The 13,157-nt window shown below is 43.4% G+C and overlaps 1 protein-coding gene across 2 annotated transcripts in view; it reads right to left on the reverse strand.

The window, feature by feature from the left end:
• Window positions 1–2,620: 2,620 nt before the first annotated feature.
• MAPK1 (mitogen-activated protein kinase 1) overlaps window positions 2,621–13,157 on the reverse strand; it is an 82,772-nt gene continuing 72,235 nt past the window's right edge. For both annotated transcript variants that reach the window (XM_039868444.1, XM_039868443.1), the window contains 3 exons: window positions 13,039–13,148; window positions 10,921–11,046; window positions 2,621–6,528 (listed from right to left, as the gene is read on the reverse strand). In XM_039868444.1, the coding sequence (XP_039724378.1) occupies window positions 10,930–11,046; window positions 13,039–13,148 (227 nt within the window). In that variant the 3' untranslated portion in view covers window positions 2,621–6,528; window positions 10,921–10,929. The remainder of the gene's footprint in view (window positions 6,529–10,920; window positions 11,047–13,038; window positions 13,149–13,157) is intronic.

Here is a 13,157-nt window from a genome sequence, read left to right on the forward strand (position 1 = left end):
CCTCAGGGTGACAAGGCCCAGCGTTGGCTGCACAGTTCTCTTAATAATCCTACTCTGATGACTCTCTGCTCTCTACAGACACCCCAGGCTCTGTCATGCTGGGGGAGTGCCTGTGGGATAAAAGAAAAATACATATTGTTTTTGCCCCTCGTTCCTGACACAGGGCTCTTGAAATCTGTAATTTCCTGGGTGATAAGAGGACTAAGAGTGTCTTTTGTTCTAAAATTTGGTCTTTGAACCCGGTTCTGACACAAGGCTTCTTTCTACAAATCTTGTAATTTCCTGGGTGATAGCTGTGTCTTCTGTTCTAATGTGGGGACTCTGGGTGGGCTCCTGAATGAAGGCTGGTCCATAGAAACACCAGGCCAGGATTAGAAGCTTGGAATTTTCAGCCCTGCCCCCGATGCTTTGAGAAGGGCCGAGAATAGGGTTAATGATCGATCATGCCCACATGAGGAAGCCTCCATAAAATCCAAAAAATATGGGGTTCAGGGAGCTTCCACATCCCAACTCCATGGGGACAGAAGCTTCTACGCTTGGGATCCTCCCAGACCTCACCTTACGTATCTCATCTGTATCCTTTATCGTATCCTTTAATAAATTGGTAAATGTGTTTCTTTGTGTTCTGAGCCACTCTAGCAAATTAATTGAATTCAAGGAGGGGGTTATTGGAACCCTTGATCTATAGTTAGTTGGTTAGCAAAGGTGACAACCTGGGCTTGTGACTGGCATCTAAAGTGGGAAACAGGGAGCAGTTTTGTGGGACTGAACTCTTAAGCTGTGGGATCTGATGCTATCTCCAGGTAGACAGTGCCATAATGGAGTTGAATTCTTGCACAGCCAATTGTTATTCCAAGAGCTCCTTGGTGTATGGAAAACCTCATCCCATCGACAGTGGAAATTTGGGTATCAGAACCCTCACAGCTCCATTTTCAAAGAACCTGGACATGACAAGAATCTGACTTCTACGTTTCCACATCTCCCACGGCATCCACATAGCAGTGGCAGGTGCCTGCATGCCAGGCTTCCTTTCCACACCTGTATGTCAGCCCTTGTGGTCAGTCACCTCGCAGTCTCTCCCTAGTCTGCTCGGGTCTCTGCTTTACTCAACAAATGACATCACTGCAAGAGATAAACATTCGAGTGCCACAGGTCTACTTCTGTTTCCCATTTCACCTGAAAAAGATGTTGTGGAGCACAAGCTCATGCCATTTCCTTTCTACCTAGAAAATGATCTGTCTGTAGCTGTCCTTGGTGCTGGATTCAGAGAAAGCCCCCCACATCTCACGTCCACCATGACCCACCTCCACCATCCCCTCTCCATCTCTCCCACCTCACTTAGACTCAAAGGCTGTCCCCCCATGAAAACTCATCCCTTTACTGCTTCTCTGTGGACATGCCTACTCTCTCTCTTCCCACTGCCACTCAGGTCTTCAGGGGTCTGCATCTTGCCACTCCCAAACTCTGTAAACCCCATGACCAGGGTTTGGTTTCTGTTCCACACAGAGGACTGCTGTGTGGTCACTGGTCAGCTCTGAACACTCCGGTTCTGATTAAATACAGCAAATTGGGCCATTCAAGATGCTGGTCTTATACTGCCAGCTGGAATGGCTGCATTACTGCTAAGGCAAGAACTCATCATAATTAAAGTGGAAAAGATTATGATTATTAGACTCCTTGGGTTGAATAAGAAAGATGATTATTTTAATTATTTTCTATATGATCTGGACGACAAAGAATGTTATCCTCTCAAAGGGCAAGCAAATGCTGGACTCCCACGAGTGTTTCAAATACCCATCAAACTCCCAGGTTAGGTGGGATCAGCTCATGTTCCTGGAGAAAGTTCTGGACAGGTTCCCCGTCTCAGATTAACAGAAAGCAGTTAGTTCGGTTAGCAGACATTTTAGTGTCACAACACAATTTAAAGAAATGAAAAGGCATTAGGAAGATTTGATACTTACTGAGTACCTGTTCTGAGGTTTTATACTAGACAGTCGGAATATACTTTCATAACCTTTACCGCATGCGAGGGAGGGCAGCAGTTCCACTTCACAGCTGAGGGTCTGAAGAGCAAGGCAGCACAGCGAGCAGCCCAGAGCCTGCTGTGGTTATCAGCAGAGGGCAGGCTTCGAACCCTGTTTGATGGGCCCCAAGCTCTTTCTGTATCACCACACAAGAAACATTTCCAATACTTTCTTTGTCTTGTAAATATGTCTCTACATGGTGCCCAGTATTGACAAGAATCAAATGTCCAAGAGTCCCTAATACATTCACGACTTGGTCTGACAAAAGGCTGCCAATGACACCTACCCTGGTGGCAGAGGTGCTGACGTTCAGGAAGGTGAGAAGAGATGCACACGGGTACTGACTGTGTTAGGGTTCCCGGCGCTGCCTTCTTCCCCCTTTACAGCCAAAGGTCTGAAGAATAATCTCGAAAACCCGATGGAGCACCAAAATCCCAATCAACTCCAGAGCACCAGCTTATGGTTCTAACATTAACTACTATAAGCAAAGTCAAATTAGGAAAACACACTTATTTGGGCAACATTCCAATAATGGACTAGACGAGTTCATATTTTCACATATGAAATTCCAATTAAACTACATGCACAGTACTATGTTATTTTGGTAACACAGGGACACAATTTAATGATTCTAATTTTTTTGTAGTTTTTCTTTTTTACAAGTCAGGTGCCATAAACATTCAAATAATCCATCTTTTAAAAAGTACGTTTACAACATCAAAAGAATTAAGATGAAATATAAACCTTTCTACTTACAATTTTTATACAGATTAACCAAATCACAGATACCACAAATAAATGTTAAATTGTAACAATATAATGAATAAACATTCAGATTCTTAATAAAATCTTTCTTTAACTTTTTTTTAACTTACCATTATACTAAATAATCTATGCGGAGTTTTGGGGTACAATACCAAGAAGGCACCAACAGTACAAAGCAGATACAAAGCAATTTCAGAACTTTCTTGAGTGCTCTACACAGATAAACAGCACAAAAAAAGGCAACAAGCTTTAGGTAAAACTGGTGCAACCCTAGAGAATTCCCTCTAGATTCCCAGTCCTTTCTGATCCATTCTGTCAATCTGGGTTACAGTTACTTTACTGTTAACATGCTTCTCATCTGTACTATGGGAGTATCATATTTCAAATACCAGCATAACAATTTTAAAGCACAAATGCTTTAAAAATGTATAAGCAAAAGGATTGCTCAGATTTTCAAAACCACTACATTTACAAAAATATTTCTCTTAAACTTGGGATTGCTCCAAAACATTGATTTACAAATATAAAAGTATTATGGAAGGACCCAAAGCATGTGTGCATATGTATGTGTGTATTAACATACTGTTACCATACTATATAAAAGTTACCAATTTAAAAACCGTATTAACATATAAGCAAATAAGGTAAAACAGTCTCCTCTGAATGGTCTGAATATTATGTGGCACGCGGCATGGGCAGTATACCTGTCTGACTCTTAGAGACAACCACTGACAAGCCACGTGTGGCTCCTGAAAACTACAGGTACCTCCACACCCATCACCTATGCCTGCAGCAGAAGGGATCACTGTGAACACACCACTCACTGGGTACTGCACACAAATACAGTGATATTCTTCAACCCATGCATCAAAACGGTCTGTGTGTCTCTATCAGCTTTGAAGACTTGTGTCAGCACAGTCATCATGAGTTCTCCGAAATCCATCCCACCGGCTTGTTAGGTATTTTGTTTCACACTAAATGAAAGGCTTGGAATGTTTCCAACAAGAATTTTTTGCTTACATTTTAGACACCAAAAAAGCCATTAGTCTGAAAGCTTATGTGAGTGTACTAATAATGGTGGCATTTGGTACCACCACCATGAATTTATGACCTAATCTGTACATTTTGAGAGATGTGAGAAGATCCAAATGATAAGCCGATAACACATAATAGCCAGTCCTTTTCACAGGTACCTTGGTTATGACAATTCTCTGACTTGTTAAACCAAGTTTGGCATGATTAATAAAAAGCACACAACTTATGGCTACAGTGATTCTAGAATGCAGTTAGTGGTTTCATGCCAATCTGACTCCATGGTACCATCACAGAGGATGGGAAAGAGCCCACAGTCCCCAGGGATTAGTAACCAAGGCTATGGCTTTCTATTCAGAGGACTGCAAATTAACCTCATAATAATACTAACATTCCATTTAAAAAGTACAAAGAAATGAGCAATAAATCTGTCAATGCTCCTTTTAAAATGAAAACTGACTTATCAATGTATCAAGTAACAGTCAAACCTGTATCCTGCCAATGCTATGTGGACCTTGACATGGCCGCTCTGGGAACGGAGGTGAAGATCATGTATTTTAGGGCAAGAATCTAGATAGATGTGGTTCCAATTACTGAGGAAGAGTCAGCCATCCTTCTTTACCCCATGAGGTGTGGACATCAGCACCCTGGGCCAGGTGATGCGGGACAGCCCTTCTCAGCACTGAGCTGCGCCCAGCAGCAGCTCTGGGGCACACAGGCAGGCCCTCTTTCAGAAAGAACCAGAGAATCCAACCTGAGATGTCTGGGCTCCATCAGAGTTTGACATAATATTTTAAACCTATGATTTGAATAAAGGAACATGTCAGAATTGATTTCTCTGCTGTGCAGAGGGTAAAAAAGGCCCTATGGAAATGCTTTCTAAATCATTTTATGTAAACCACCGTGCTGGTGTGGTGCCCGGGTGGGAAGCTGAGGCCTGTAAGCATTTCTGTTCTAAGCACAAACTGAACCTGGCTGTCCATTCGGACATGCTGATCCAGAGGAAATCAACACTGAATCTTACATGAATATGAAGATAGAAGATGTACATTTATTTCCATGAATTACAAGTGCATTTCTGTTCATATTAGCAGGCAGTCTTTATATAACCCATTCTCCATTGCTGTCAAAAATCAAACGAAAAAAAAAAGACAGCTGAGAAATGAAAAGCTAAAAATAGAATTTTTCCTAAGTGATCTGCTGGATAGCATTTTCTATGGAACAAAACTCAGAGGTAACAATAGATTTTTCGTTTCAATCATAGGCATGTGGCACTTGGACAGTCATCTCTGCACAGAAAGCTGTTAACAGTCATGCGAGGATACAGTAATTATTGAACAAGGCAAATTTCTCACCACAGAGAGCAGTGGGGGAGTCAAGAGGAGGCACTGCACTGGGACAGAACACCGAGTCAACGCCACAGTGCACAGTGGCAGGAACGAATACTTAAAGAGATCAGGGAAATATGGGATAGCGCTCCAAACATGACTTAGTGCTAGCTTTTTCTGATGGTCTCAGCTCAGCAGTATGAGAAACGTCTGAGAGTACTTGACGACAGAACAGTGCTGCATGTCATGAGCTCATGAAGGCTTTATTACAAACTGTTATATTGTAGGTTGAAAAATGAACTTGAGATGCTGACATGCTGTAGGAGGAAAAAGTTGTACACTTTCTCATTTAAAGACGCAGTGTTTATCCTCTCTGTTAAATCCTCAGGCATTGAATGTGGTTACACTAAATGTGGCACACCATGTGAAGTAGCTCGGGGTATACGTACCCTGGTGGCTAGAGCTCTGCCCCGTGACATCAGGCAGCCTGCTGGCTACTTCTCCAGATACTTAACCTCAGCACCCTGCTGTGACCTCTGTATATCTCTCACAAAATCCCGAGTGAAGCTGCCACTTTAAAGCTTTTTGCATAAGTCTTGCAAATACTCAGTACTGCATATAACACATTTTGGCAAGTGTTATATCTCTATAAATGGTACAAGTAGCCATAGTAAATCTACTGAGTGCAGTACATCTTTCTTTTATTTAGAAAAATGATTGAGTTTTCTAAAAGCTGGGCAAATAGCACATACCTTAAATATGTTAATGACTAACATGATATCAGAAAAGACATTGACAAGTGCCCCCCAAAGATTCCCAGGATGGGAGCACTTGCTGTAGGCTGCAACATCATTGCAGGTGTTTCCACGAGTTCCTGCTCTGGGGAAACAGTTATGGTGAAAAGGTGAAGTGCAAATAAGGGGCTGTCACTGACTTAAAGTGCCCTAGGTAGTAGCCTTCCCTTATCATTAAGTGAGATGCCAGTGACGAGAGCCAATTTGGAAAGCACTATCTCTGGTATGACTGCATGGGTCAGCGGGGCATCATGTAAGAAAGGATTCAGGAGAGGGAGGAACCACTGCATCTTTCAAACCAGAAAGCGATTAGTGACTAAAGCAACGGTAAGCAGTAGGTGCACTGAAAGTACATACTGCCACAGGTCACCAGTGGGTGACACACACAAGGGTGCCAGGAACAGTTCTCTGGACTGAAGGAATTCTTTGAAAGCATAAAAGCCACAACTACCAGAAACCGCCCCTCCGAACGGCTCAAAGGAGTCAGTGTGGATAAGCCAAGACGGGCTGGAGACAGGACCAGGGTCAAGAACTGGGAAGAAGAACACAGATGTCTGAGCACGTCCAGTCCTCTGAGCCCTTGTCCTATTGAAAAATAAACAAATAAAACCTATGAGTTAAGAACGAATCACATTAAAACAATATCAGCAGCAGCATCAGGAAAATGTTAAAGCGAAAAAAATAAACCACATTAAAACATCAACAGCAACATCGTGAACAACAGAAAAGTGAAAAAGAAAAAAAAAGACTCCCACAAAATGGTCATTTCACTTGGAACCACTTGGGCACACATAAAGCAAGGCAGTTCTGAGGGGCGGGGCTCTGCCTTCACCTTGTAGGCACCTCTTCTCACATTTTTCAGAGGATGTTTCCATCATAACACTCACAGGGAAGACACACACACGTGCACACACACACTCACAGGCTGGCTCACTTCAGTGTTCCCAAGATGCCTTTTATTAATCACACAATCCCTACCACTCCAATGATCAAAAAACAGAGCCTGAGGGTCTTTGTAAAATAATACATGTATATGCAAAAAACTCTTCTCCTTCCTCCTATTTTTAGCCTCTTTTTCTCTAGATGATCAAGTAGGACAAAATCAACTACACAGGCAGCAGAAAGCGTGTTGTTATCAACGCTCAAGTTTTCTCTGATGGTGACAGAGAACGGCAAGACAAAGTGCTAGTTGGAAGTGTGAGGCTGGTGGGCCTGGATTCTGGAAAGGATATGGTTCCCAAGGGCAGGAGATGATTCTGATTACCCAGGTCAGTGGTAGCCTGACGATTTTCCCACCAGGCCTCCAAGATAGCACTTTGAAAGGCAGCAGGTGGTAACATGCTAATAGCCTTTATTTATTTTCTACACCTGACAGGGTTCACCTGGCTCTCTGGATGTTTGCAAATGGGCCACCTCCAGAGGTCTACCAGGAGTGTCACACTGTAAAAGTACAAGAAGAACTTTCTTCATTATTCTGTCTCTATTTTACTTGGAGAAATTACAATCTTAGTCAAATCTACTCTAACCATTCATAGGCTAGTAGTTTTCAAACGTGAACATCAGAATCCACTGGAGGGCTTGTTAAAACACAGAATGCTGGGGGTGGGACAGTTAGACCACACTTTGGGGAACCACTGCCTAAGGCATCTACTTTATGGAATGAATTAACTTCACCCCTAGGCCTCTATTAATTTTGTATCATCTTTGGGAGAAATGAAAAACACTGCCACTCAAATCATGTTCTGTTCTGATGGGGAAGCCTGGTTAAGATGGAGAGGAGGGTAACCAAGTGTGCCAAAATGCAAACAAAATAGATCTTCTTGGAGGCCCTTACTGCTGTGAAATGTTTGCTAGTATGATAATGTAGCAGAATGTCACCTTCACATGGGTGGCTTTCACCTACCACTCAAGAGTCCGGGCAGGAGGATGGGTGTAATGGTTCAACTGTGTGACAGGAGATGGTAAACGACCTTCATCTAGAGGTATGCCATTTTGAACTGCAGCCAAACCTACTGACTAAATATAAGTCAGCTGAGATCTTGGCAACTTGCTTTGAAATGCATGAAAAAAATAAGATGGACTGATGAGTATACGGAGGAATGGGTGGACAAAAACATGAGAAAGCAAGGATAGTAAAACGTTAATCCTAGAATCTAGGTGGTGGGAATATGAGTGTCCACTGTAAAACTCTCAACTTTTTAAAATAGTTGAAAACTGTCATTTAAAAAACACTGCAGGGTCGGGCCTGGTTAGTACTTGGAAGGGAGACCACCTAGTAATACCAGATGCTGTAGGAGAAAAAACAAATTCTAAAAAACACCTTAAAAAAATCAGGCTATAAGCATGTACTGTGCCTTCTGTGCCTCTGGAAGAAGTGAATTAAACACAGAGCAACTGTCTTTGCCACCCCTCTCCAACGGTAACAACGCTCAGTCCTGGACTCTTGGAATTGGGGATGACCCTGGGAGAGGCCTTGGTCCCCCATCTGCTAACTCGGACTTCAGGGGTCATTTAGCTAGCAGTCATGTCCTGCGGCCCCAGGAGTACTCTCACCTTTGTCTCGCTCCCTGTGGTCACTGCACTGCCCTTTTCTCACCCGGTGGCCTGGCCAGTTTTCCCATGGGCCCCGCTCACCTAAGGTTTCCCAACATCCTCACTGCCCCAAGTCACCTGCCCCAGTGCTTCAAGACTTGAAACTACTTTCGAGGGAGAAAAAGGCTCCTTGGCAAGCCTGAGCTTCGGGCTTTTCACAAGCCTGGCTCTCCTGGGGCTCCCATGCGGGCCTGATTCCCTGCACTGTCATGTCCCTCCTTCGCCAGAGTGCCCCTTCCCAGCACTGTGATGTTGGCCCTCCTCGATCTTTGGGGCCCGTACCCACCCCTAATACAGCACTCGTGATACTACACCCAGCTCCTTGTTATCTCCTCTGTCCAGCTGTCAAGCTGCAGGAAAACAAAGCTTGGGTCTTATTCGTTTCTCTCTGACCTGGCACGAAAAGTGCTCAACGATGATTAAATGAATGATGACAACTACTGATAAATATGTCGCTAGTTTTACACTAAAAACGTGCTTGACAGTTCTGTCTGTGTGTCTCTGTCTTCTAGCAGACGGTGTGCTCTTTTGAGGCTACATTCAGGTTCTGTTTGTTCTGCTCACCTGGGTGTCTAACATAAGCCTGGCCCAGAGTAAGCACAAAGCATGTGTGCATTAAAACAAGACGAGGAAAAATGGAGGCCGCCAGTCAGCTTCAGAAAAATGACTGATTAAAGGGACTGAAGAAAAACAACAAACATTGCTCAGCTCAGTCTTCTAGGCCAGGGTCAACTAATCTGTTCTGTAAAGGGCCAGATAAAACTTTACTTACAAAACCCGGTGGCAGCCAACTGGGCAAATGCAACCTGATGTTGTACAGATACAAAGAGGGAAGAGCAAGTTTTTGGGAGAGGGAGACAATCCTTCCAACTGTGAACACTAAGCAGAGGGACCAGGAAGGAAGCCCCACAGGGACCTAGGCTAAGGTATGAACATGGTTGGGTCTTGAGCACTGACATTCTATCACCGACTAACCGTGCAGACTGTTGTACACAACGAATACTTCAACAGATTATCATGCCTGTGAGGTGTGAAAAGATAAATGAATCCAATTCTCACTAGACTCTGTCCTCCTCGGCCCCCTGCTGGCCTCGCGCCCTCTTTCTCATTCAGACTCTTCTCAAGGGCTGATTTATCAGAGCATACCTAACATCCTGCAAGCACAGGCCTCCTCAACACTTCACTTGCTTTGATTTGCCTTTGAGGGTGTGTCCAGTGTCAACATCAGGCTAAGCAAGGGCTAACAGTGCCCGCATCACTCCCTCTGACCCCTAGTTGCTAGGTTTAGAAAATCTGGAGTCTTTCAGACTGCCTTTCCTCTATTTCCTCTTTCCTCTATTCACTGCTTCTCATCATACAGCCCTAGTCCAAACCCACAGTCCTTTAGTCTGGAAGCTTTTAGATTTGTTTTGAGCTTGTCTCCTACCCAGGCTTCTCCTCCAACCCTTCCTGCTTTGGTGTCAGACTTCTGAAAGCACCGCTCTCTTACTCCGCCTGGCTCTAAGGCTGAGCTGGCCATGTCTGTTCTCAATGACAAGGCCGAAGACCTGTCAACTGCACTGCTGTACTTCCTATTTCTGCTTCTAGTCATACATGGGTTTTCAGGAGGAGGGTGGCTCCTGTGTTTCAGAAGCACTGGACAGCGATGGTGGTTTCAGGCCCTTGAGATCCCCGATGTCAGTGGCAGTACAGGCTCCTCACCCCTCCTCAGTGACGGTGATGCTCTAACGGCTGCAAGTGCCCTCCCTTGTGTGGTGATCAATGACCCTGGTTAATACCATTTTCCCTTTTGTTCCTTTTGCCTGAGACTGGGGCAGCTTCCTGCAGTTACCAATATGCAGATGATTCCGCCTCCCCCTTTTTGTTCTCCAGCTCTTCTAAGGCCTTCTGACAGATCACATGTCCACTGTATGAAACAGAACAGCTTCTGCTTTTGAGCCTGGATGCTGCCCAATAGGGTCAATCAGAGACCAATGCTCAGCTTAAGCCACTGCCCCTAGGCCCCAATACATGAAAATAAAAAAGACAGGGTATGAGAATGGAATAGAGATCCATGTAAGAAACCCCCAAATGTGCACTACTGAGTAATCTGCTTTTCCATAATGCCACCAAGGTAGCCTTCTATTCCAATACAAGCATAGCACCCTCTTGGCCACTTGTCTACTCTGTGTAAGAAACCGCTGCCTGCTGAAAGACATCTCCAGCCCCACCATGCCGGTCTGCCCAAAGCATTTCCCAAGCAAATGCTTCAAGCCTTAGTTGTAATTCTTCACTGTTCATTTCTATGGAGTTCCAGTGCAAGCCTTCTTTCTTTCAAATAACTTTAATTTATATTCTCTCTCCCTCGCTAAGGTTTGTTTACTGTATGGTTAAAGCTCCAGGTACCTGACAAATTTAAGATCTGTATCCTGGCTGGAATCTAGCAGTCTCTTCAAAAATGAGTTCTTTGAGCTTCTCCTTAGGCAAGTCATCCAATTCCATGTCAAACTTGAACGGTGCTTCAGCAATGGGCTTTAAGAGAAAACAAAACATTTAGTAGACAATAGTTGTTACGGTCAAGGCAATTGCTTACTGATTCATAAAATGACTATGACTTAGAATCTGAAATTTACACAAGACAGATGTCAACTAAAAAGTGAGTAAGTATGTATTTGTGCCCCACATTCCTGAAGGTGCATTTTTTATGAGTACGTAATAAACAAACTGGGAGCAACTGAATCCATTTTGAGTGTTCATCTGAACTTATTTCAGAACAATTTTTCCAATGTTTTAAAGCACTACAAGTTGAAATCACAGAAACTTGTTTTTGTAGAGGTAGTAGTGGTTATGTTTATACGATTAAAACCTATGATATTCAAATAAATGCATTTGATTAAATACAGCACAGTATCTTTAAAAGAAATATTATGAAGCTGTTAAAAATGAAGCTGCAAGAAAGATTAATATCATGGGGGAAATGCCCATGTTTGTGTTATACAGAAGGAACCTTATTTTATTTTTAAAATTTATATATAGAAATATTAAGACTGGAAAAGAAAACTCTAAAATTTTAATAGCTGTGTAAAAATACTACAAAAAGTGATCTTGTATTTTTCCTGCAAGTTTTCGTTTTTATTCTTTAGCACACAGTCTATAAACAATCAGAAAGCTATTTAAGTATATTCTTAAATTATTTGTCAAAAAACCCTCAGACATTCTCAAAGACAAAAAATGAAATTAGTTAATATTATTTATATTTTAAAGTACCCCCAGCTAATGCAATGTTATAGAATGTAATGATGATACCAGCTGTCAATCACTGGATGCCTAGTAGTTACCAGACACTCCCAGATCTTATCCACATCCTCATACTGGGCCTTTAAGAGATGGAAACATGGATCCCGAACTTTACACTGAGCTTTGGTCTCTTGAAAGAGGGAAACAGATTTGTGTCCACAAGACAAAAACAAGTAGCTAGCCCTTCCTGAAGAATGGCTCTGTGTGGGATCATATGAGGTGTCCTACCTGTGCTTTTCTTCTAATTCTCCCAACCACCTATTGGGTATGGGGTAACATCCTAGCTTGTGAATAAGATGCAGAGGCCTTGGAAATCTGTAGCTCACTGGGCTAGTAAGGGCCACAAACCTTATGCTTTCACTTAGTTCCCTGTTGTGCACTATGTTGTAGGCATCTTTGTAAGATACCTCAACTGTTTCTAGAGGAAGGGATAGAGGGTAGAACAGGAAGCTGATTAATAAATACTTCCTCTTTTTGATTTCTTCTTCCTCTTTATAAACTTTTATAGTTTTTCTCCTCTTCCATTTTCCCCTTAAATACACTCCGCTTGGCTTTCCCTCTTTTTAAAACAGAGTGTGAAGGCTTGTTTTCTACACATATGAGCCTCAACTAGAAAGATCCCAACTTTGGTTCATATGACATTTTTCTTTGTTCTCTTTACTTGAATGTTCAGAATTCTCTGGAGACCTGCCACATCTACCTCTGGACTCATCATTTCTCACAATAGGCTCTTGTGTCTCCATCTTCAGGGAGGCATACCAAATGTAAAGTTACCAAGCCAAAGTGGGAACTGTCGGGCTGACCTCTCCCCATCACTCTGCGACACCTCTCCCAAAGCAGGCAGTCAACCTCCTCTCCATTCGCAGAGTAGGCACCTTGGTTCAGGTGTCTCTTCCTGCCAGACCATGATAATGGTCTCCAGCCTTGGAGGCCTTCCTTATCTGTGCTCCCCTTTATCCATCCATTTCCTTAGTCCTACCCCTACTGCAGGTGGCCTGGAGAAAGTTTTCTGAGACAAGGAGCTTAGGGAGATGGAGGGGGAGGGTTTTCAAGCTGTGCTGATACCACCAGTCCTTGAGGTGGACAATGTGGGCTTGGTGGGAAGACCAAGTATGGCACCATGTACCTCTGAGGACAATCTAAGTACGACAACTGGGCCCCTCCTGGTTGGGCCTGCTGCTGACTGACAGACATCCCTGGAAAGCAGCCAAGAGCATGGGCTCTTACCTCATCACTTGGGTCATAATACTGCTCCAGATATGGGTGGGCCAGCGCCTGTTCCACTTCAATCCTCTTGTGAGGGTTGAAAGTCAACATTTTGTCCAGTAAATCCAGAGCTACAAAGA

The sequence above is a fragment of the Pteropus medius genome, unplaced genomic scaffold, assembly GCF_902729225.1.
Source record: "Pteropus medius unplaced genomic scaffold, Ma_sr-lr_union100, whole genome shotgun sequence".
NCBI lineage: Eukaryota > Metazoa > Chordata > Mammalia > Chiroptera > Pteropodidae > Pteropus > Pteropus medius.